The sequence below is a fragment of the Electrophorus electricus genome, unplaced genomic scaffold (assembly GCF_041902795.1).
Source record: "Electrophorus electricus isolate QZ-2024a unplaced genomic scaffold, ASM4190279v1 Scaffold29, whole genome shotgun sequence".
Lineage (NCBI taxonomy): Eukaryota > Metazoa > Chordata > Actinopteri > Gymnotiformes > Gymnotidae > Electrophorus > Electrophorus electricus.
The window spans coordinates 2972346-2998486 of NW_027658572.1; the positions used below are offsets into that span (position 1 = coordinate 2972346).

Consider the following 26141-nt stretch of genomic DNA (forward strand, 5'->3'; position numbering starts at 1 on the left):
AAATCACAATCATCCATGTTGTTTTGCCTCCACATCACCCTGAAAGCGCTTTATTTAAATAATCTAGCTGTGCTGTATCGACAGGTATGAGAAGATTCCCACAGAATATCAATTTACTACTCTATGGATTCTTCATGACTTGGCAGTAAGGTAATAATAACAGGCAGGTGTAGCATCTAAAAGTGGAAAGTCCAAGTGCACGTGTTATTAGCTAGCCAGTAGACAAGATCAAATACAAGGTCACAAATTTTAACCTGCCCTTTATATGGAAAATCTGCAATATTTTATATTTGCCACATCGTTAGTGGATAGGTAGCTAGCTATAGTAATTAACCTGCAAAATGTGTTCTTAATCTGTTGATTGCAACTGTCAAACATTTTTTAAAAATGTGTTGAATATTACCCACTCACAGCCTACAGAGGTGGAAAAGACCAGGCCAGGTGAACCATAGAACAAGTTGAACCCTGAATCCGAGGGCCAGGGCGACCCCGCCCGAACCCGAGGGCCAGGGCTCCCGCCAGACGCATGACGCTAGAATTTGACCCTCTTGAAGCAGACGAGCCCACTAGAGGTAACTGAAGCGGAAGAGGATGCCTGGAGCTGCGATGCCATACCTTTCGGGAAAGATGAAAAAACGAACACGAATCAAATAAATGAGACTGTTTGTTTTTCGAGGCTGAATGGGATGTGCCATAATAACCTTCAATTACTATACTGGTGTCCAAGCTGAAATTCAACTTGATTACAACAGCCCCAAGCCATGCAGATCTAGTTATGGGCTTTATTCAAAATTAAAACTAAAACAGAAGTAGATTTTAAAAAACACAGCCACAATTCTGTGATTTATCTAATGCCAGCTAGTTAAATTCATCACTTACTCTCTGTTGATTTTCCCACCCTTAATCTTGCAGAAAGAAGGCTCAAGAAAATCAAGCGGATGTAAATCACAATCTTCCATGTTGTTTTGCCTCCACATCACCCTGAAAGCGCTTTATTTAAATAATTTAGCTCTGCTCAATTTCAGCTTGATTACAATAGCCGCAAGCCATGCAGATCTAGTTATGGGCTTTATTCAAAATTAAAGCTAAAATAGAAGTAGATTTTAAAAAACACAACCACTATAGTAATTAACCTGCAAAATGTGTTCTTAATCTGTTGATTGCAACTGTCAAACATTTTTAAAAATGTGTTGAATATTACCCAAGTCACAGCCTACAGAGGTGGAAAAGACCAGGCCAGGTGAACCATAGAACAAGTTGAACCCTGAATCCGAGGGCCAGGGCGACCCCGCCCGAACCCGAGGGCCAGGGCTCCCGCCAGACGCGGGATTCTCAAATTTGACCTTCTTGGAGAGGGAGATCCCACTGGAAGAAACTGAAGGGGAAGAGAATATAACTTTAGCGAAAGATGAAAACTGACCACTAACCAAACGAATGAGAGAGATTGTTCTTTAAGGCTGAATATGATGTGTCATAATAACCATCAATTACTATAAAGGTGTCCAAGCTGAAATTCAACTTAATTACAATAGCTAGCCAGCAGCCAAGATAAAAGGTCACATGTCACACAATTTTAAGCTTCCCTTTATACGAAAGAACTGCAGTATTTTAAATTTGCCACATCGTTGGCGGACAGGTACCTAGCCATAGTAGCTAATTATCCTAGCTAGTTCACACTTCATTCTCCCCCAAATGATCCCATTATCGACAGGTATCCGTGCTTAGACATGAAGACAGTTCAGCGACCGAGGACTGACATGCAGCTGTCACAGCTCTTTTAGAGCAATCCGACGGTTAGCGAGCCAATGCTAGATAATAACGTTAATCGCAGCTACAGTAAATAGTTGGCAGTTAATCTGCAAGTTAACTAACGTGCTCCATCGCCATGAAAATTAGAATCTGTTGCCGCAAGAGATGTGCATAAGTAATGTGTGAACTAGCTAAGTTAACCATCTCAAATAGACAGCTTGTCTGTTAGCTAACCTAGCTAGAGAGCCCAATGTTACCTGAGTCGTTGAATTCAAGTCCGACTTGACACTTTAGCCTTTCCCGTTAGGCCTCATCGTCTTTTTAAACAAAATTCGCATACTATTCATAAAATCCATATAGAGCAACTTTTATGGATGATCTGCACAGTGAAGCTGCATTATTTCTGTTATAATACGGACACGGCAGCATTTTCACGGCATGTTTTCTTAATCTGTTTATTGCAACTGTCAACACATACGAATGATTAATAATTAATGTAAACTGTTATGCAGCGAATTAAAGATACTATATTTTCCTGTTTCCCTAGAAATAATCCAAACTGCAGTGTCTGCTTGTTTATGCTGAAGCACGCTTAAGTGCGTATAATTTTTGTGGATTCCACATATACATTAAAAGGAAAATGTTGCCCAATCATGTCAGAAATAGCAAAACAAAAAAACACAGGCTCCGAGTTACTGAAAGAGAAGTACGCGATGAGGTCCTGGTAGAGCATAGGCACAGGTTGGTCATACGTGTTTATGAGGGGTTTAATTTAAGCAAAATCCTCATCACACACCCAAGAAGTCAAAGCCTGCAAAATCCCCAAGCAGCAAGACTGCATCAAGTTAGCACTGGCTGAAGCAAAAATAGTGCTGTGTCCTGCTCTGTGGCTCATCCACTCTACCAGTCTCTTAGTATTGGGCTTAGTGTGCTTAATTCATCTTGATGTCCTAACTGACATTCAAAAAGAAATGGACGTGAGAAGACAGTGTAGGAGTTCAAATTTGAATTGGCTTGAAATGTAGGCTGAAGTGCTCTTCTGCAGCTGAGCAGCTCATTTTCTGCTGAGCATCTTCACAGCCCTTACAAGGAGAGCATGAAAATGATGGAGGGGACAAGAAAAATCAGAATAATGCTTTAAGGACTGGACACATTTACAGCTTCTCACACCAAACAAAGTACTCCAAGGTAAAAAGTTCATCAAAGTAAAACATGTTTCATCCATCTTTCTGTGAACTGATATTTTAATGACTGACAGACAAATCCTCCAAGACTTGGCTTGGGATGCTTTGGTGTACAGGAGAGGTTTGAACCCCTTTCATTAAAGAAAACGTGTATGACTCAGGTGCTAGGGTATTATCAGAATGTAATTTATTCCAAATGTAAACACATGATTCTATTAATTAGAGATTCCCTTATAAGGAATATTATTCAATAATGTTCATAGAGGTACAAAAAAAAAAAATAAACAAACAACAAAACCCTACTGGGTCTGGAAAAGAACATCTTTATCAATAAAAAGTATCAAATGACCTGAACACAGTTGTACCACCATTACAAACTCCTTGCTTGAGTCTGCATGTATACATGTATGATAGTAACATATCAGCCAATGAATGATGGACTCGAGTTTGTACTCGAGGAAAGAAAGAAATTTTCATAATGTCATAAAGAATCAAGTGTTTGGAAAACGTCTAGGAAAAGAAAGAAACATTTATTTAAATGTGCTGAATATTGCACAAGTCGCAACCCTTGAAAAACCAAGAAGAGTTCTCGGTCTGCTTAAGTACTGTGTACTGCAAAAATACAAGTAGAATTGAATTTTCCACAAATACACATACAAGAACCATAGAAGAAAGCATAGTGTTGGTCTTATAGAATGAGAGACACAAAAACCTCAGCTACAATTATCAACAATTACACAATGAAGTTTGGATTCAACGGAATTTCGTTTTGAACTACGGTAGAGGGGCCTCTTTATCGGCTACTCGAATACTAGGCAACAACCTGATTCACCATTTGTGGATCACATTTGAGCAGTAACATGATTTGGTAGAACACTTGCATTTGAAACCATTTTTGTCTTCTTTTATAGGTGGAATCGGAGGCCAGTTTGGTGATGTTTTAAATCTACTTGAAGAATAACAAACAAACAAAAAGCCAACCCTAATGTAACATTTAAAAGAAGCACCAAAGTGGGCATCAGATTTACCATCAAACAGGGTCTTGCTGCTGTCGAAGCCTGTGCACTGCCGCTTGCAGATCTCCATGTTCTGCAAGCAAGATTTCACACTGCAGCGAGAGAGACACACACACACACACACACACACACACACACACACACACACAAACACACACACAAACACACACACAAACACACACACACACACACACACACACACACACACACACACACACACACACACACACACACAGGTGGGGGGGGGGGGTTACAGTACTAGCAGAGAAACTCTGATGCTATTTGGATTTCTAAATTAACACGGTGTTCCTTAAAATGTTTTTGAAACACTGACATGTAGATTGGAAGGCCTGGAGCAACTCACTGTGCACTCTGAGGGAAGTGGAGGAGGTGGGTCATGGTCAGAAACGGGTGGTTCAGGGTCTTCACTGGCGTGATCCTTTTGTGAGCGTCTAGCGTGAGCATCTTCTTTAGTAGGTCGATGAACTCCCGCCGGTCGGCCTTCTCCGCCAAGACGTCGGTGCCTTTCAGACTGGTCATATTGACCTGCGAGAGAGACCCATGGGTGAGTCATATTATTCACCAGCAGAGGGCGGCAATGCACCCAATACGAACGAAGTTCTGCAGCAAATTTCTACGCACTGCTCTGCCCTTCGCAGATGCCGTTCTCCAGAGCGACTTACATGCGCTACTCATTATGACAGCAGAAACGCTCGACCTTTCAGCTGGCACCTTGTTCTACCTGCTCTATAATGTGAGCTGCGGGAGCCCTTTGTCACGTTCTTCAATTTCACATCGCAACACTAAAAGAAATGCGTATAGTTACGCGCACAAAAGCCCAAATAACCTGCATCATGTCGTCAAGGCAGTTTAAAATGTACTTCCGAGTCTCTTTGGACTTGATGCCACGCTCCGCCTCATGCTCCGAAGGTGTCTGGAGAAAGGAAAGAAAAAACAAACCATTCAGCTCCACCATTAAGTTACATGAAGTCATTAAGTTACGTCCCTTATAAAAAACACATGGCATTTGGCATTTGAAGACAGGCAAACCTTGAGTCTCCACAGGGGGTAGCAGTAGAAATAGTAGTGCGTCTTGGTCGCTGCGCTCAACATGCACTCTGCTGGTAGGCCCTGCGTCTCGGAGATGTAACGGATCTGCAGAGACACCATACGGCAAAAGGATTATGACTTTATTTTGAGTTAATCCTTTCATTTTCAAAGTGCATGTCTAAAAAAACAGGCCATAGAAACTCATTTATATTAATCCTAAAAATGAGCGGGCCGACAAAGCAGCTAAAAGGTCAAACTACACACACACAAACACACACACACACACACACACACACACACACACACACACACACACACACACACACACACACACACATATCACTACAGCCACAAAACCACTACAGGTCTGCACCACTGATGCTGTACGGGCGTTAAGGCACAGCTCAAAGGACCATGTGCTTACCTGATCATATTCGGAGGCTCCGGGATACAGGGGCCAGCCCAGGAACAGCTCAGCAATGACACAGCCCAGGGACCACATATCGATGGCCTCACAGAATGGGAGACCCAGGATGATCTCAGGCGATCTGGACCAAAAACACAGAGATCGCCATCATGAAATCAGCCTCGGCTGATAATTCCGTGGGGGGGTGTTTGTGTTCCTAGACATTACACACCCACTATTCTAGTGTAACATGGAACCAACACTACAATGCACCAACACTACAATAATGTTCTGTTTTGCATTAAGTAAATACAGAGTACCAATGCAGTTAAACACCCGTTACTCAGTATATTACACTGTTAATTAACAGTGTAGCTACAATGTAATAGCGGTTTTGTACAGACTTGCTAAATACTGATATTACCAAAGCCTGCAGTTCAGCGCATCCTAACTAATCTCAGACACCGAAGACGGTTCATTAGGTGTTTTGCTAAATAACAGCACTCACATGACCCAATAAAAATAAACCACTTATAAATCAATCGTGCTCCAGTTAACTGTAATGCTCATCATAGGCTTTTAATGTGTAGCAGGGTTATTACAACTGTCCACAACATGCAGCTCTACTCTCAAGCACACTAGAGTGCAACGAGTGCATACTTATTTCTAACACGCCTCAGCACGTGTCCCTCACCGGTAGTATCTGGACTGCAGGTAGCTGGGGGCCTTGGAGAAGTGGCTAGCTGAGCCGAAGTCGATGACCTTGACGCGGTACGGCTGCCTGACGGGGTCCACCAGCATGATGTTGTCGGGCTTGAGGTCGGTGTGGATCAAGCCCAGGCTCTTCAGTTTCATGAGCGCTTTGGCGACCTGCTGCAGCACGGGCCGGATGCATTTCAGCAGCAGTGGGCTGAACTTGCTGCGCTTGAGGAAGTCGTAGAGGCTCTGCCCCAGCATCTCGAACACCAGGCATATGTGCTTCTTGTGCTGGAAGCACTCGTACGCGCGCACGAAGTTGAACTCGTCGGCGTTCTCCCTGCTCAGCCGGCTCAGGATGCTCACCTGAGGAGGAGCAAAGGAGGGAAGACGGAATACGCGTTAAGCCGAAGCTACGTGGTCACAGCTTCAAAGTTTGATACTGCTGACAAATAGCCTACTTATTTTCAATAGCATCAAGCACTTTGTGTACTTCCCTTCAACCATTTACTTCTACAGGATTTGGGAGATGCAATTATGGAAGTGGTCCCTTGGAAATGAACCCATGAACTTGCTTTTGGTACTCAAACAATGCAGATTAATGCTCTTTCATAACAATAACATTTTTAATGCACATCCAAACAGGCATGGCTTACACAACTGAAGCTAAATCTTCTTTTTAGAGTAAGCTTCAAGCTGTCCGTGTGTTATCCGAACTAGTTCCTACTGAACTAGTGAAAATTAGAACTAGTGTGCCAAACAAGTATTTCTGTGCTACCCTGGCTGTATACAAATTCCACGGTGTGCGTTAGCACATCTGACACCAACAGAACATATGTTGTAAAACTGAAACAAACAATAACAGAATCAGGGCTACAGCTGATTCTAGGCCATATCAATAGCTCATTTAAAGCAGGCACAACTTTCCCACCTCGTTCTGGCCCTGTCGAGCATAGGACGGATGACTTTTCAGGATCTTGATTGCGACTACTTCACTGGTGCCCCGCTTCCAGCACTTGGCGACCTGGCCAAAGGTTCCATGGCCCAGGGACTCCAAAACCTCGTAGCTGTTGGAGACGGAGCGGAGGATCTCGTTCTGCACCAGTTGGTACTCGCAATCGCTGCCCCTGGCCACACGCTTGGACAACCCAGGGGAGGAGAGCTCCTCCAGGATCTGTACACTGTTGCTGCTGTGTGCCTCCTCTCTCTTCCTCTTGAGGCTGCCCCGCTTCTGATAGCCGTCAGCACGCCGCGAGGTCAATGCCTCGTCTCCGCCCTGCCAGCTGGAAGAGGAGGAAGACGACGACGAAGCCTCGTCCGAGGCTCCAGAGGGGGAAAAGACCATGGCAGGTAAGCCATCGATTGAAGTGAACCCCGGATCCGAGGGCCAGGGTGTCCCCGCCCGAATCCGAGGGCCAGGGCTCCCGCCCCGCGCAGGATTCTCAAATTTAACCTTCTTGGAGTGGGAGATCCCACTGAAGGAATCTGAAGGGCAAGAGAATATACCATTATGGAAAGATGAAAACAGGACTACTAACCAAATGAACGAGAGAGATTGTTTGTTCTTTGAGGCTGAATGTGATGTGCCATAATAACCATCAATTAGCTAAATTAGCTAAATCACAGAGCTTTGATTTTTTTTAAAACATCTACTGCTGTTTTAGTTTTAATTTTGAATATTTCTGTCTGAAGCAGAGCAGAGCCCTGATCGATGCCATTGTTTTTTGGGCAGGCTTTAGCAAGTGATTGCTTTCTCTTTACACGCTTCTCAGAAAAGACAAGTTCTTTGTCTTGTGTTACTCAAAGGTGGTTCTGTGTGCTAAAACAACATCTTGACCTTTCAGCGATGCTGCCACACTGAAAAACAGAAGGCCAAGAAAAAAACAGCTTCGATTCTTAGACTCTCTGGCACTCTAAGTGCTTGCTGAAACCTTGCTGACTGCAGTATTTCCTACACCTTTCCAACTGAGAGGCTCCTGAACTTGCAGCACCTCTGTCAATTAATCAATTGCATAACAAGAGTTCATCCACTCTATAATTGAGGGAGATACCCCCTCTAAACATTAATGCTCATCATTACAAAGACCATTAGTGTAAGCTGATGAAAAATGTTTCAATGTATTTAAAAGGTAAAGAACAGAGTAGCAATGTAAAGATACCATTTATAATGCATTACATTTTAGTCTAAAACAAAATCTCTTACCCTGAAACAGTGTTGTTGGGCGATTACAATGCTGTTTCAATATATTTAAAAGGTATAGAACAGAGTAGCAATGTAAAGATTCCATTTATAATGCATTATATTTTAGTCTAAAACACAATCTCTTGCCCTGAAACAGTGTTTAGGGCGAATACAATGCTTGGAAACGCTGTTTCAATGTCTTTAAAAGGTAAAGAACAGAGTAGCAATGTAAAGATACCATTTAGAATGCATTACATTTTAGTCTAAAACACAATCTCTTGCCCTGAAACAGTGTTTACGGCGATTACAATGCTGTTTCAGTATGTTTAAAAGGTAAAGAACAGAGTAGCAATGTAAAGATACCATTTAGAATGCATTACATTTTAGTCTAAAACACAATCTCTTGCCCTGAAACAGTGTTTAGGGCGATTACAATGCTTTTTCAATGTGTTTAAAAGTCAAAGAACAGAGTTGCAATATAAAGATTCCAATTATAATGCATTACATTTTAGTCTAAAACACAATCTCTTGCCCTGAAACAGTGTTTACGGCGATTACAATGCTGTTTCAATATGTTTAAAAGGTAAAGAACAGAGTAGCAATGTAAAGATACCAATTATAATGCATTACATTTTAGTCTAAAACACAATCTCTTGCCCTGAAACAGTGTTTACGGCGATTACAATGCTGTTTCAATATGTTTAAAAGGTAAAGAACAGAGTAGCAATGTAAAGATACCATTTATAATGCATTACATTTTAGTCTAAAACACAATCTCTTGCCCTGCAACAGTGTTTAGGGCGAATACAATGCTTGGAAACGCTGTTTCAATGTCTTTAAAAGGTAAAGAACAGAGTAGCAATGTAAAGATACCATTTAAAATGCATTACATTTTAGTCTAAAACACAATCTCTTGCCCTGAAACAGTGTTTACGGCGATTACAATGCTGTTTCAATATGTTTAAAAGGTAAAGAACAGAGTAGCAATGTAAAGATACCATTTAGAATGCATTACATTTTAGTCTAAAACACAATCTCTTGCCCTGAAACAGTGTTTAGGGCGATTACAATGCTTTTTCAATGTGTTTAAAAGTCAAAGAACAGAGTAGCAATATAAAGATTCCAATTATAATGCATTACATTTTAGTCTAAAACACAATCTCTTGCCCTGAAACAGTGTTTACGGCGATTACAATGCTGTTTCAATATGTTTAAAAGGTAAAGAACAGAGTAGCAATGTAAAGATACCATTTATAATGCATTACATTTTAGTCTAAAACACAATCTCTTGCCCTGCAACAGTGTTTAGGGCGATTACAATGCTGTTTCAATATGTTTAAAAGGTAAAGAACAGAGTAGCAATGTAAAGATACCATTTATAATGCATTACATTTTAGTCTAAAACACAATCTCTTGCCCTGAAACAGTGTTTAGGGTGATTACAACGCTGTTTCATTATCTTTAAAAGGTAAAGAACAGAGTAGCAATGTAAAGATTCCATTTATAATGCATTACATTTTAGTCTGAAACACAATCTCTTGCCATGAAACAGTGTTTAGGGCGAATACAATGCTGTTGCAATGTGTTTAAAAGGTAAAGAACAGAGTAGCAATGTGAAGATACCATTTATAATGCATTACATTTTAGTCTAAAACACAATCCCTTGCCCTGAAACAGTGTTTAGGGCGAATACAATGCTGTTTCAATATGTTTAAAAGGTAAAGAACAGAGTAGCAATGTAAAGATTCCATTTATAATGCATTACATTTTAGTCTAAAACACAATCTCTTGCCCTGAAACAATGTTTAGGGCGAATACAATGCTTTGAAACGCTGTTTCAATGTGTTTAAAAGTCAAAGAAAAGAGTTGCAATGTAAAGATACCATTTAGAATGCATTACATTTTAGTCTAAAACACAATCTCTTGCCCTGAAACAGTGTTTGGGGTGATTACAATGCTGTTTCAATGTGTTTAAAAGGTAAAGAACAGAGTAGCGATGTAAAGATACCATTTAAAATGCATTACATTTTAGTCTAAAACATAATCTCTTGCCCTGAAACAGTGTTTAGGGCGAATACAATGCTTGGAAACGCTGTTTCAATGTCTTTAAAAGGTAAAGAACAGAGTAGCAATGTAAAGATTCCATTTATAATGCATTACATTTTAGTCTAAAACACAATCTCTTGCCCTGAAACAGTGTTTAGGGCGATTACAATGCTGTTTCAATGTGTTTAAAAGGTAAAGAACAGAGTAGCAATGTAAAGATTCCAATTATAATGCATTACATTTTAGTCTAAAACACAATCTCTTGCCCTGAAACAGTGTTTAGGGCGATTACAATGCTGTTTCAATTTGTTTAAAAGGTAAAGAACAGAGTAGCAATGTAAAGATTCCAATTATAATGCATTACATTTTAGTCTAAAACACAATCTCTTGCCCTGAAACAGTGTTTAGGGCGATTACAATGCTGTTTCAATTTGTTTAAAAGGTAAAGAACAGAGTAACAATGTAAAGATTCCAATTATAATGCATTACATTTTAGTCTAAAACACAATCTCTTGCCCTGAAACAGTGTTTAGGGCGATTACAATGCTGTTTCAATGTGTTTAAAAGTCAAAGAACAGAGTCGCAATATAAAGATTCCAATTATAATGCATTACATTTTAGTCTAAAACACAATCTCTTGCCCTGAAACAGTGTTTACGGTGATTACAATGCTGTTTCAATATGTTTAAAAGGTAAAGAACAGAGTAGCAATGTAAAGATACCATTTATAATGCATTACATTTTAGTCTAAAACACAATCTCTTGCCCTGAAACAGTGTTTAGGGCGATTACAATGCTGTTTCAATATGTTTAAAAGGTAAAGAACAGAGAAGCAATGTAAAGATTCCATTTATAATGCATTACATTTTAGTCTAAAACACAATCTCTTGCCCTGAAACAATGTTTAGGGCGAATACAATGCTTTGAAACGCTGTTTCAATGTGTTTAAAAGTCAAAGAAAAGAGTTGCAATGTAAAGATACCATTTAGAATGCATTACGTTTTAGTCTAAAACACAATCTCTTGCCCTGAAACAGTGTTTGGGGTGATTACAATGCTGTTTCAATGTGTTTAAAAGGTAAAGAACAGAGTAGCAATGTGAAGATACAATTTATAATGCATTACATTTTAGTCTAAAACACAATCTCTTGCCATGAAACAGTGTGTAGGGCGATTACAATGCTGTTTTAATGTGTTTAAAAGTCAAAGAACAGAGTTGCAATGTAAAGATTCCAATTATAATGCATTACATTTTAGTCTAAAACACAATCTCTTGCCCTGAAACAGTGTTTAGGGCGATTACAATGCTGTTTCAATGTGTTTAAAAGGTAAAGAACAGAGTAGCGATGTAAAGGTACCATTTAAAATGCATTACATTTTAGTCTAAAACATAATCTCCTGCCCTGAAACAGTGTTTAGGGCGAATACAATGCTTGGAAACGCTGTTTCAATGTCTTTAAAAGGTAAAGAACAGAGTAGCAATGTAAAGATTCCATTTATAATGCATTACATTTTAGTCTAAAACACAATCTCTTGCCCTGAAACAGTGTTTAGGGCGATAACAATGCTGTTTCAATGTGTTTAAAAGGTAAAGAACAGAGTAGCAATGTAAAGATTCCAATTATAATGCATTACATTTTAGTCTAAAACACAATCTCTTGCCCTGAAACAGTGTTTAGGGCGATTACAATGCTGTTTCAATTTGTTTAAAAGGTAAAGAACAGAGTAGCAATGTAAAGATTCCAATTATAATGCATTACATTTTAGTCTAAAACACAATCTCTTGCCCTGAAACAGTGTTTAGGGCGATTACAATGCTGTTTCAATGTGTTTAAAAGTCAAAGAACAGAGTCGCAATATAAAGATTCCAATTATAATGCATTACATTTTAGTCTAAAACACAATCTCTTGCCCTGAAACAGTGTTTACGGTGATTACAATGCTGTTTCAATATGTTTAAAAGGTAAAGAACAGAGTAGCAATGTAAAGATACCATTTATAATGCATTACATTTTAGTCTAAAACACAATCTCTTGCCCTGAAACAGTGTTTAGGGCGATTACAATGCTGTTTCAATATGTTTAAAAGGTAAAGAACATAGTAGCAATGTAAAGATACCATTTATAATGCATTACATTTTAGTCTAAAACACAATCTCTTGCCCTGAAACAGTGTTTAGGGCGATTACAATGCTGTTTCAATGTGTTTAAAAGGTAAAGAACAGAGTAGCGATGTAAAGATACTATTTAAAATGCATTACATTTTAGTCTAAAACACAATCTCTTGCCCTGAAACAGTGTTTAGGGCGAATACAATGCTGTTTCAATGTGTTTAAAAGGTAAAGAACAGAGTAGCAATGTAAAGATTCCAATTATAATGCATTACATTTTAGTCTAAAACACAATCTCTTGCCCTGAAACAGTGTTTAGGGCGATTACAATGCTGTTTCAATGTGTTTAAAAGTCAAAGAACAGAGTTGCAATGTAAAGATTCCAATTATAATGCATTACATTTTAGTCTAAAACACAATCTCTTGCCCTGAAACAATGTTTACGGCGATTACAATGCTGTTTCAATATGTTTAAAATGTAAAGAACAGAGTAGCAATGTAAAGATACCATTTATAATGCATTACATTTTAGTCTAAAACACAATCTCTTGCCCTGAAACAGTGTTTAGGGTGATTACAACGCTGTTTCATTATCTTTAAAAGGTAAAGAACAGAGTAGCAATGTAAAGATTCCATTTATAATGCATTACATTTTAGTCTAAAACACAATCTCTTGCCATGAAACAGTGTTTAGGGTGAATACAATGCTGTTTCAATATGTTTAAAAGGTAAAGAACAGAGTAGCAATGTAAAGATTCCATTTATAATGCATTACATTTTAGTCTAAAACACAATCTCTTGCCCTGAAACAATGTTTAGGGCGAATACAATGCTTTGAAACGCTGTTTCAATGTGTTTAAAAGTCAAAGAAAAGAGTTGCAATGTAAAGATACTATTTAGAATGCATTACGTTTTAGTCTAAAACACAATCTCTTGCCCTGAAACAGTGTTTGGGATGATTACAATGCTGTTTCAATGTGTTTAAAAGGTAAAGAACAGAGTAGCAATGTGAAGATACCATTTATAATGCATTACATTTTAGTCTAAAACACAATCCCTTGCCCTGAAACAGTGTTTAGGGCGAATACAATGCTGTTTCAATATGTTTAAAAGGTAAAGAACAGAGTAGCAATGTAAAGATTCCATTTATAATGCATTACATTTTAGTCTAAAACACAATCTCTTGCCCTGAAACAATGTTTAGGGCGAATACAATGCTTTGAAACGCTGCTTCAATGTGTTTAAAAGTCAAAGAAAAGAGTTGCAATGTAAAGATACCATTTAGAATGCATTACATTTTAGTCTAAAACACAATCTCTTGCCCTGAAACAGTGTTTGGGGCGATTACAATGCTGTTTCAATGTGTTTAAAAGGTAAAGAACAGAGTAGCAATGTAAAGATTCCAATTATAATGCATTACATTTTAGTCTAAAACACAATCTCTTGCCCTGAAACAGTGTTTAGGGCGATTACAATGCTGTTTCAATTTGTTTAAAAGGTAAAGAACAGAGTAGCAATGTAAAGATTCCAATTATAATGCATTACATTTTAGTCTAAAACACAATCTCTTGCCCTGAAACAGTGTTTAGGGCGAATACAATGCTTGGAAACGCTGTTTCAATGTCTTTAAAAGGTAAAGAACAGAGTAGCAATGTAAAGATTCCATTTATAATGCATTACATTTTAGTCTAAAACACAATCTCTTGCCCTGAAACAGTGTTTAGGGCGATTACAATGCTGTTTCAATGTGTTTAAAAGGTAAAGAACAGAGTAGCAATGTAAAGATTCCAATTATAATGCATTACATTTTAGTCTAAAACACAATCTCTTGCCCTGAAACAGTGTTTAGGGCGATTACAATGCTGTTTCAATTTGTTTAAAAGGTAAAGAACAGAGTAGCAATGTAAAGATTCCAATTATAATGCATTACATTTTAGTCTAAAACACAATCTCTTGCCCTGAAACAGTGTTTAGGGCGATTACAATGCTGTTTCAATTTGTTTAAAAGGTAAAGAACAGAGTAACAATGTAAAGATTCCAATTATAATGCATTACATTTTAGTCTAAAACACAATCTCTTGCCCTGAAACAGTGTTTAGGGCGATTACAATGCTGTTTCAATGTGTTTAAAAGTCAAAGAACAGAGTCGCAATATAAAGATTCCAATTATAATGCATTACATTTTAGTCTAAAACACAATCTCTTGCCCTGAAACAGTGTTTACGGTGATTACAATGCTGTTTCAATATGTTTAAAAGGTAAAGAACAGAGTAGCAATGTAAAGATACCATTTATAATGCATTACATTTTAGTCTAAAACACAATCTCTTGCCCTGAAACAGTGTTTAGGGCGATTACAATGCTGTTTCAATATGTTTAAAAGGTAAAGAACAGAGAAGCAATGTAAAGATTCCATTTATAATGCATTACATTTTAGTCTAAAACACAATCTCTTGCCCTGAAACAATGTTTAGGGCGAATACAATGCTTTGAAACGCTGTTTCAATGTGTTTAAAAGTCAAAGAAAAGAGTTGCAATGTAAAGATACCATTTAGAATGCATTACGTTTTAGTCTAAAACACAATCTCTTGCCCTGAAACAGTGTTTGGGGTGATTACAATGCTGTTTCAATGTGTTTAAAAGGTAAAGAACAGAGTAGCAATGTGAAGATACAATTTATAATGCATTACATTTTAGTCTAAAACACAATCTCTTGCCATGAAACAGTGTGTAGGGCGATTACAATGCTGTTTTAATGTGTTTAAAAGTCAAAGAACAGAGTTGCAATGTAAAGATTCCAATTATAATGCATTACATTTTAGTCTAAAACACAATCTCTTGCCCTGAAACAGTGTTTAGGGCGATTACAATGCTGTTTCAATGTGTTTAAAAGGTAAAGAACAGAGTAGCGATGTAAAGGTACCATTTAAAATGCATTACATTTTAGTCTAAAACATAATCTCCTGCCCTGAAACAGTGTTTAGGGCGAATACAATGCTTGGAAACGCTGTTTCAATGTCTTTAAAAGGTAAAGAACAGAGTAGCAATGTAAAGATTCCATTTATAATGCATTACATTTTAGTCTAAAACACAATCTCTTGCCCTGAAACAGTGTTTAGGGCGATAACAATGCTGTTTCAATGTGTTTAAAAGGTAAAGAACAGAGTAGCAATGTAAAGATTCCAATTATAATGCATTACATTTTAGTCTAAAACACAATCTCTTGCCCTGAAACAGTGTTTAGGGCGATTACAATGCTGTTTCAATTTGTTTAAAAGGTAAAGAACAGAGTAGCAATGTAAAGATTCCAATTATAATGCATTACATTTTAGTCTAAAACACAATCTCTTGCCCTGAAACAGTGTTTAGGGCGATTACAATGCTTTTTCAATTTGTTTAAAAGGTAAAGAACAGAGTAGCAATGTAAAGATTCCAATTATAATGCATTACATTTTAGTCTAAAACACAATCTCTTGCCCTGAAACAGTGTTTAGGGCGATTACAATGCTGTTTCAATGTGTTTAAAAGTCAAAGAACAGAGTCGCAATATAAAGATTCCAATTATAATGCATTACATTTTAGTCTAAAACACAATCTCTTGCCCTGAAACAGTGTTTACGGTGATTACAATGCTGTTTCAATATGTTTAAAAGGTAAAGAACAGAGTAGCAATGTAAAGATACCATTTATAATGCATTACATTTTAGTCTAAAACACAATCTCTTGCCCTGAAACAGTGTTTAGGGCGATTACAATGCTGTTTCAATATGTTTAAAAGGTAAAGAACATAGTAGCAATGTAAAGATACCATTTATAATGCATTACATTTTAGTCTAAAACACAATCTCTTGCCCTGAAACAGTGTTTAGGGCGATTACAATGCTGTTTCAATGTGTTTAAAAGGTAAAGAACAGAGTAGCGATGTAAAGATACCATTTAAAATGCATTACATTTTAGTCTAAAACACAATCTCTTGCCCTGAAACAGTGTTTAGGGCGAATACAATGCTGTTTCAATGTGTTTAAAAGGTAAAGAACAGAGTAGCAATGTAAAGATTCCAATTATAATGCATTACATTTTAGTCTAAAACACAATCTCTTGCCCTGAAACAGTGTTTAGGGCGATTACAATGCTGTTTCAATGTGTTTAAAAGTCAAAGAACAGAGTTGCAATGTAAAGATTCCAATTATAATGCATTACATTTTAGTCTAAAACACAATCTCTTGCCCTGAAACAATGTTTACGGCGATTACAATGCTGTTTCAATATGTTTAAAATGTAAAGAACAGAGTAGCAATGTAAAGATACCATTTATAATGCATTACATTTTAGTCTAAAACACAATCTCTTGCCCTGAAACAGTGTTTAGGGTGATTACAACGCTGTTTCATTATCTTTAAAAGGTAAAGAACAGAGTAGCAATGTAAAGATTCCATTTATAATGCATTACATTTTAGTCTAAAACACAATCTCTTGCCATGAAACAGTGTTTAGGGTGAATACAATGCTGTTTCAATATGTTTAAAAGGTAAAGAACAGAGTAGCAATGTAAAGATTCCATTTATAATGCATTACATTTTAGTCTAAAACACAATCTCTTGCCCTGAAACAATGTTTAGGGCGAATACAATGCTTTGAAACGCTGTTTCAATGTGTTTAAAAGTCAAAGAAAAGAGTTGCAATGTAAAGATACTATTTAGAATGCATTACGTTTTAGTCTAAAACACAATCTCTTGCCCTGAAACAGTGTTTGGGATGATTACAATGCTGTTTCAATGTGTTTAAAAGGTAAAGAACAGAGTAGCAATGTGAAGATACCATTTATAATGCATTACATTTTAGTCTAAAACACAATCCCTTGCCCTGAAACAGTGTTTAGGGCGAATACAATGCTGTTTCAATATGTTTAAAAGGTAAAGAACAGAGTAGCAATGTAAAGATTCCATTTATAATGCATTACATTTTAGTCTAAAACACAATCTCTTGCCCTGAAACAATGTTTAGGGCGAATACAATGCTTTGAAACGCTGTTTCAATGTGTTTAAAAGTCAAAGAAAAGAGTTGCAATGTAAAGATACCATTTAGAATGCATTACATTTTAGTCTAAAACACAATCTCTTGCCCTGAAACAGTGTTTGGGGTGATTACAATGCTGTTTCAATGTGTTTAAAAGGTAAAGAACAGAGTAGCGATGTAAAGATACCATTTAAAATGCATTACATTTTAGTCTAAAACATAATCTCTTGCCCTGAAACAGTGTTTAGGGCGAATACAATGCTTGGAAACGCTGTTTCAATGTCTTTAAAAGGTAAAGAACAGAGTAGCAATGTAAAGATTCCATTTATAATGCATTACATTTTAGTCTAAAACACAATCTCTTGCCCTGAAACAGTGTTTAGGGCGATTACAATGCTGTTTCAATGTGTTTAAAAGGTAAAGAACAGAGTAGCAATGTAAAGATTCCAATTATAATGCATTACATTTTAGTCTAAAACACAATCTCTTGCCCTGAAACAGTGTTTAGGGCGATTACAATGCTGTTTCAATTTGTTTAAAAGGTAAAGAACAGAGTAGCAATGTAAAGATTCCAATTATAATGCATTACATTTTAGTCTAAAACACAATCTCTTGCCCTGAAACAGTGTTTAGGGCGATTACAATGCTGTTTCAATTTGTTTAAAAGGTAAAGAACAGAGTAGCAATGTAAAGATTCCAATTATAATGCATTACATTTTAGTCTAAAACACAATCTCTTGCCCTGAAACAGTGTTTAGGGCGATTACAATGCTGTTTCAATGTGTTTAAAAGTCAAAGAACAGAGTCGCAATATAAAGATTCCAATTATAATGCATTACATTTTAGTCTAAAACACAATCTCTTGCCCTGAAACAGTGTTTACGGTGATTACAATGCTGTTTCAATATGTTTAAAAGGTAAAGAACAGAGTAGCAATGTAAAGATACCATTTATAATGCATTACATTTTAGTCTAAAACACAATCTCTTGCCCTGAAACAGTGTTTAGGGCGATTACAATGCTGTTTCAATATGTTTAAAAGGTAAAGAACAGAGAAGCAATGTAAAGATTCCATTTATAATGCATTACATTTTAGTCTAAAACACAATCTCTTGCCCTGAAACAATGTTTAGGGCGAATACAATGCTTTGAAACGCTGTTTCAATGTGTTTAAAAGTCAAAGAAAAGAGTTGCAATGTAAAGATACCATTTAGAATGCATTACGTTTTAGTCTAAAACACAATCTCTTGCCCTGAAACAGTGTTTGGGGTGATTACAATGCTGTTTCAATGTGTTTAAAAGGTAAAGAACAGAGTAGCAATGTGAAGATACAATTTATAATGCATTACATTTTAGTCTAAAACACAATCTCTTGCCATGAAACAGTGTGTAGGGCGATTACAATGCTGTTTTAATGTGTTTAAAAGTCAAAGAACAGAGCTGCAATGTAAAGATTCCAATTATAATGCATTACATTTTAGTCTAAAACACAATCTCTTGCCCTGAAACAGTGTTTAGGGCAATTACAATGCTGTTTCAATGTGTTTAAAAGGTAAAGAACAGAGTAGCGATGTAAAGATACCATTTAAAATGCATTACATTTTAGTCTAAAACATAATCTCTTGCCCTGAAACAGTGTTTAGGGCGAATACAATGCTTGGAAACGCTGTTTCAATGTCTTTAAAAGGTAAAGAACAGAGTAGCAATGTAAAGATTCCATTTATAATGCATTACATTTTAGTCTAAAACACAATCTCTTGCCCTGAAACAGTGTTTAGGGCGATAACAATGCTGTTTCAATGTGTTTAAAAGGTAAAGAACAGAGTAGCAATGTAAAGATTCCAATTATAATGCATTACATTTTAGTCTAAAACACAATCTCTTGCCCTGAAACAGTGTTTAGGGCGATTACAATGCTGTTTCAATTTGTTTAAAAGGTAAAGAACAGAGTAGCAATGTAAAGATTCCAATTATAATGCATTACATTTTAGTCTAAAACACAATCTCTTGCCCTGAAACAGTGTTTAGGGCGATTACAATGCTGTTTCAATTTGTTTAAAAGGTAAAGAACAGAGTAGCAATGTAAAGATTCCAATTATAATGCATTACATTTTAGTCTAAAACACAATCTCTTGCCCTGAAACAGTGTTTAGGGCGATTACAATGCTGTTTCAATGTGTTTAAAAGTCAAAGAACAGAGTCGCAATATAAAGATTCCAATTATAATGCATTACATTTTAGTCTAAAACACAATCTCTTGCCCTGAAACAGTGTTTACGGTGATTACAATGCTGTTTCAATATGTTTAAAAGGTAAAGAACAGAGTAGCAATGTAAAGATACCATTTATAATGCATTACATTTTAGTCTAAAACACAATCTCTTGCCCTGAAACAGTGTTTAGGGCGATTACAATGCTGTTTCAATATGTTTAAAAGGTAAAGAACAGAGTAGCAATGTAAAGATACCATTTATAATGCATTACATTTTAGTCTAAAACACAATCTCTTGCCCTGCAACAGTGTTTAGGGCGATTACAATGCTGTTTCAATATGTTTAAAAGGTAAAGAACAGAGTAGCAATGTAAAGATACCATTTATAATGCATTACATTTTAGTCTAAAACACAATCTCTTGCCCTGAAACAGTGTTTAGGGTGATTACAACGCTGTTTCATTATCTTTAAAAGGTAAAGAACAGAGTAGCAATGTAAAGATTCCATTTATAATGCATTACATTTTAGTCTAAAACACAATCTCTTGCCATGAAACAGTGTTTAGGGCGAATACAATGCTGTTTCAATATGTTTAAAAGGTAAAGAACAGAGTAGCAATGTAAAGATTCCATTTATAATGCATTACATTTTAGTCTAAAACACAATCTCTTGCCCTGAAACAATGTTTAGGGCGAATACAATGCTTTGAAACGCTGTTTCAATGTGTTTAAAAGTCAAAGAAAAGAGTTGCAATGTAAAGATACTATTTAGAATGCATTACGTTTTAGTCTAAAACACAATCTCTTGCCCTGAAACAGTGTTTGGGATGATTACAATGCTGTTTCAATGTGTTTAAAAGGTAAAGAACAGAGTAGCAATGTGAACATACAATTTATAATGCATTACATTTTAGTCTAAAACACAATCTCTTGCCCTGAAACAGTGTTTAGGGCGATTACAATGCTGTTTCAATTTGTTTAAAAGGTAAAGAACAGAGTAGCAATGTAAAGATTCCAATTATAATGCATTACATTTTAGTCTAAAACACAATCTCTTGCCCTGAAACAGTGTTTAGGGCGATTACAATGCTGTTTCAATGTGTTTAAAAGTCAAAGAACAGAGTCGCAATATAAAGATTCCAATTATAATGCATTACATTTTAGTCTAAAACACAATCTCTTGCCCTGAAACAGTGTTTACGGTGATTACAATGCTGTTTCAATATGTTTAAAAGGTAAAGAACAGAGTAGCAATGTAAAGATACCATTTATAATGCATTACATTTTAGTCTAAAACACAATCTCTTGCCCTGAAACAGTGTTTAGGGCGATTACAATGCTGTTTCAATATGTTTAAAAGGTAAAGAACAGAGTAGCAATGTAAAGATACCATTTATAATGCATTACATTTTAGTCTAAAACACAATCTCTTTCCCTGAAACAGTGCTTAGGGCGATTAGAATGCTGTTTCAATGTGTTTAAAAGGTAAAGAACAGAGTAGCGATGTAAAGATACCATTTAAAATGCATTACATTTTAGTCTAAAACACAATCTCTTGCCCTGAAACAGTGTTTAGGGCGAATACAATGCTTGGAAACGCTGTTTCAATGTCTTTAAAAGGTAAAGAACAGAGTAGCAATGTAAAGATTCCATTTATAATGCATTACATTTTAGTCTAAAACACAATCTCTTGCCCTGAAACAGTGTTTAGGGTGATTACAATGCTGTTTCAATGTGTTTAAAAGTCAAAGAACAGAGTTGCAATATAAAGATTCCAATTATAATGTATTACATTTTAGTCTAAAACACAATCTCTTGCCCTGAAACAGTGTTTACGGCGATTACAATGCTGTTTCAATATGTTTAAAAGGTAAAGAACAGACTAGCAATGTAAAGATACCATTTAGAATGCATTACATTTTAGTCTAAAACACAATCTCTTGCCCTGAAACAGTGTTTGGGGTGATTACAATGCTGTTTCAATGTGTTTAAAAGGTAAAGAACAGAGTAGCAATGTAAAGATTCCAATTATAATGCATTACATTTTAGTCTAAAACACAATCTCTTGCCCTGAAACAGTGTTTAGGGCGATTACAATGCTGTTTCAATGTGTTTAAAAGGTAAAGAACAGAGTAGCAATGTAAAGATTCCAATTATAATGCATTACATTTTAGTCTAAAACACAATCTCTTGCCCTGAAACAGTGTTTAGGGCGATTACAATGCTGTTTCAATATGTTTAAAAGGTAAAGAACAGAGTAGCAATGTAAAGATACCATTTATAATGCATTACATTTTAGTCTAAAACACAATCTCTTGCCCTGAAACAGTGTTTAGGGCGATTACAATGCTGTTTCAATGTGTTTAAAAGGTAAAGAACAGAGTAGCGATGTAAAGATACCATTTATAATGCATTACATTTTAGTCTAAAACACAATCTCTTGCCCTGAAACAGTGTTTAGGGCTAATACAATGCTTGGAAACGCTGTTTCAATGTCTTTAAGTGGGAGTTCATTCCACCATCTTGGAGCCAGGACAGAAAATAGTCTCGATGCTTGTCGTCCATGAGATCTGAAGCAAGGTATTTCAAGCCGAGCCAGACTTGAGGTTCGAAGTACTGCAGGTACGGATCGGGGTTTGACCATTGACCTAATGTATGAAGGGGATGGTTCATTTTTGGCTTTGTAGGCAAACATCAAGGTTTTAAATCTGATGCGTGCAACTAGAGGGAGCCAATGAATTATTACCACACTGAGGTAATATCAAGTATTATTCTTTAAGAGATGCTAACAGGTGACAGTGTGTGTTGGAACTCTACATAGACTATAGTTTGAATTAAATATGTGTTGTATCAACAGTTTTAAAAATTGAAAAAATATTATGTATTCAAGATATTCAGATATATTGCAGTATATTGTAAAGAATTCTCAAGAAAATCAAAAATGAATTAAATAATATTTTCCAGAATAGTACGTATCAGCTAAGTAAACTTGTACATTTGCTTATTTCATTTTTAATTTATTTTTCTCTTTAAACTGTTATCATTGTGGTGACCGTTGTCAGCCAGAGGAGGATGCCTCCCACCTCCCCCCCCGCCTTGAGTCTTGGTTCTTCTCAAGGTTTCTTCCTCATGCTCTAGGGAGCTTTCCTTGCCACTGTCGCTCTTGGCTTGGACATTTGTAAAGCTGCTTTTTGACAACATCTGTTGTAAAAAGCACTGAATAAATACATTTTGAATTTGAATTTTGAATTTGAATTTATATTAGCTTTGCATAAATCATGGAATAAACATGAAGTTCTTGGTAATCATCTAAGACTTTGGACTGTATTGTATGTGATTACAGAAATTTCTTAAAGATGTTATATTTGTATCATAAAATATGAGCTGGACCCTCAAAAAAACAATGATAAATCTGATGCATGCAGCTACAGGGAGCGCAGCTGTGGAGTAACGTGTGAACTTCGGAAGATTGAAGACCAGTCGGGTTGCTGCATTCTGGACAAGTTGTAGAGGTTTGATGGCTCTTAGAGGAAGACCAGCAAGTAGCGAGTTGCAGTAGTATAGCTTTGAGATCACAAGAGACTGCACAAGCACCTGGGTAGCTTCCTGTGAGAGAAAGGGTCGAATCCTCTGTATGCTACAAAGGAGGAATCTGCAAGACCGTGTTAGATTAGAAACATGAGTTGAGAACGACAACCTATTGTCCAAAGTTACGCCCAGGCTACGGGCAGCTTCAGATGGTGATACCAGGGAGTTCTCGAAGGAAACTGTGAGGTCATGGTAAGGGTTGGGATTACCTGAGATGAACAGAAGCTCGGTTTTACTGGGGTTGAGCTTCAAGGGTTGGACTGTCATCCATGATGCGATGTCAGTCAAGCATGCTGAGATACGTCTGGAGACCTGCATGTCAGAGAGTGGAAAAGAAAGCAATAATCGAATGTCCTCAGCATAGCAGTGGTAGGACAAACTATGAGAAGATATTACATCACCAAGAGAACGAGTATACAAAGAGAAGAGAAGGGGGCCTGATACTTAGCCTTGTGGAACACCAGTGGAGAGTCTACACGGTTTGGATGTGGATCCTTTCCATGTCACCTGATAGGACCATCCCTCCAGGTAGGACTGAAACCATCTCCAAGCAGAGCCAGTCACACCAAGCCTGGAGAGAACAGAGAGAAGAATGTTGTGGTTCACTGTGTCAAAGGCTGCTGAAAGGTCTAGAAGAATCAAAACAGATGACAGTTTGACAGCTTTAGCAGCATGAAGTTTCTCAGTCACTGCTATGAGGGCCATTTCTATAGAATGTGCCGGTTTGTAGCCAGACTGACTGGGATCATGCAGCTGGTTCTGTGTGAGAAAAAGAGACAATTGATTTTAAACTGCTCGTTCAAGGGCTCTTGAGAGGAAAGAGAGAAGTGATACCGGTCTGTAGTTGGTAACGCTGGAGCTGTCAAGTGTGGCCTTCTTCAGGATTGGTACCACCCTGCCGGTTTTGAATGCAGTAGAATGATACATTTCTCTATGATTTTGGTCTTTCAATAAGCACTGACTTTTGGTGCCTGACTAAAATATAGAGGACCCTTGAAATTTCACTTTTCAAAATATGCTTGATGGGTTTTTTTGTTCATATATTTTCTTACGTAAAATGTGTCCCATGAATCATGCATAATTACTTAAATTTTATTAATATTTTAAAGAACCACCACATGGTGGCAGCATGTGCATAACTATAGACTGTATATATACAGCTTATGTTCACAATGCAGTACGTCCTATCATCCACATCTTGAAAAAGCACTGGATAAAATTAAACGTCGCTTTTGGTTAATACTTTTTAATCACAGCTTCTTTGTATGGGGTGTTAACATGGCGAGTTTACAGCTGTAATTGGGACCACATAACAAAAAGATTATTACTTCTAACAAGGTTCAGAACACAAAGCTATGTTTTGATTATTGCTGTTAAAGTGAATGGGATGTCAATGTCAATGAGGAAAAAAATATTCTGCTTGAATCAATACAGGGCTGAGGGCATTCTCCGTTCAGTTTAAACCCGTGTGTCTTATAACGAAGCGTCTTTCCCATAGCAGGGTTTGGCCTGCAGGTACTGGGCCAAGAACACAAAATTCCTGAGTGACAGTACATGTTGAGAAGTTGCCTTTTCTCTAGAAGACACCACACAGGCAGTCGTGTACTGTCTGAAGTCTACATTCTTTAGGTGCATCCTCTCCTGGGATTCCATGTAGTCGCCGACACCCGCAGGTGTGCTGAGTCAGGCAGGAGTTCTCTAACCCCGACCTCAACCCCAACCTCAACCCTAGCATGTCACTTGTAACCTGCACATAGTAGTATCTGATGGCTTTCCACCAGATGCATGGCTTGGCCTACTTTAGCCACTCAGAGATGCCTTCCATGTCCAATTCCTGGCATTCCACCAGCAAAGTCAGTGGGACGTAGACGTAGCCAACGGTGCGCAGGTTGTCACGGTACATCATAGCCATCCGTTGGTAGGCACTAGGACGTTTCATAGGCCCTCTTTATCTGAATGACATTATATTCTGCATCCTATGCTCAGTCAGGTCCAAAAACGTCTGATGGGTGCTCTGAAGAACTGAAGGGATTTTGTGCTGCTGTAGTTTGCCAGTGAAACAGAGTGACCTCATACTGCTGCACTGAGCTCCTATGACATTGTTGCAACTTCTCAGCAGAATTATTACCACACTGAGTCAATATCAAGTATTATTCTCTAAGAGATGCTAACAGCTGACAGTGTGTGTTGGAAGTCTACATAGACTATAGTTAGAATTAAATATGTGCTGTATCAACAGTTTTAAAAATTGAAAAAATATTATGTATTCAAGATATTCAGATATATTGAAGTATATTATAAAGAATTCTCAAGAAAATCAAAAATGAATTAAATAATATTTTCCAGAATAGTACGTATCAGCTAAGTAAACTTGTACATTTGCTTATTTCATTTTTAATTTATTTTTCTCTTTAAACTGTTATCATTGTGGTGACCGTTGTCAGCCAGAGGAGGATGCCCCCCCCTTCCCCCCGCCTTGAGTCTTGGTTCTTCTCAAGGTTTCTTCCTCATGCTCTAGGGAGCTTTGCCTTGCCACTGTCGCTCTTGGCTTGGACATTTGTAAAGCTGCTTTTTCACAACATCTGTTGTAAAAGGCACTGAATAAATACATTTTGAATTTGAATTTTGAATTTGAATTTATATTAGCTTTGCATAAATCATGGAATAAACTTGAAGTTCTTGGTAATCATCTAAGACTTTGGACTGTATTGTATGTGATTACAGAAATTTCTTAAAGATGTTATATTTGTATCATAAAATATGAGCTGGACCCTCAAAAAAACAATGAAACACAGGCTATGTTAAACATGAGATAATTGCATTTTATTTTATCTTTTATTACTTCTACAAAACTTCAAGCATAAGTTTTTATTATTATTGCTTGATC

The 26141-nt window shown here is 37.1% G+C and overlaps 1 protein-coding gene across 1 annotated transcript; it reads right to left on the reverse strand.

Moving 5' to 3' along the window:
* Positions 1 to 566: 566 nt before the first annotated feature.
* On the reverse strand, positions 567 to 25166 carry LOC145655609 (homeodomain-interacting protein kinase 2-like). Its single transcript, XM_081709102.1, has 10 exons — positions 25054 to 25166; positions 7033 to 7384; positions 6100 to 6467; positions 5424 to 5547; positions 5000 to 5104; positions 4797 to 4883; positions 4314 to 4495; positions 3962 to 4041; positions 1202 to 1375; positions 567 to 601 (listed from the first exon to the last, which is right to left on the reverse strand). The coding sequence occupies exons 1-10, from the start codon at positions 25164 to 25166 to the stop codon at positions 567 to 569; spliced, it is 1620 nt and encodes a 539-aa protein (XP_081565228.1).
* Positions 25167 to 26141: the final 975 nt, after the last annotated feature.

Excerpts from the sequence above, each read along its gene's own strand:
- LOC145655609 (XM_081709102.1), bottom strand. The coding sequence starts at position 25,166 with ATGGCTATGATGTACCGTGACAACCTGCGCACCGTTGGCTACGTCTAC. Across the intron at positions 7,385-25,053 it reads GGCATCTCTGAGTGGCTAAA|CTGGCAGGGCGGAGACGAGG; the intron begins GTAGGCCAAGCC and ends CTCCTCTTCCAG. Across the intron at positions 4,496-4,796 it reads GCCTTGACGACATGATGCAG|GTCAATATGACCAGTCTGAA; the intron begins GTTATTTGGGCT and ends TCTCTCTCGCAG.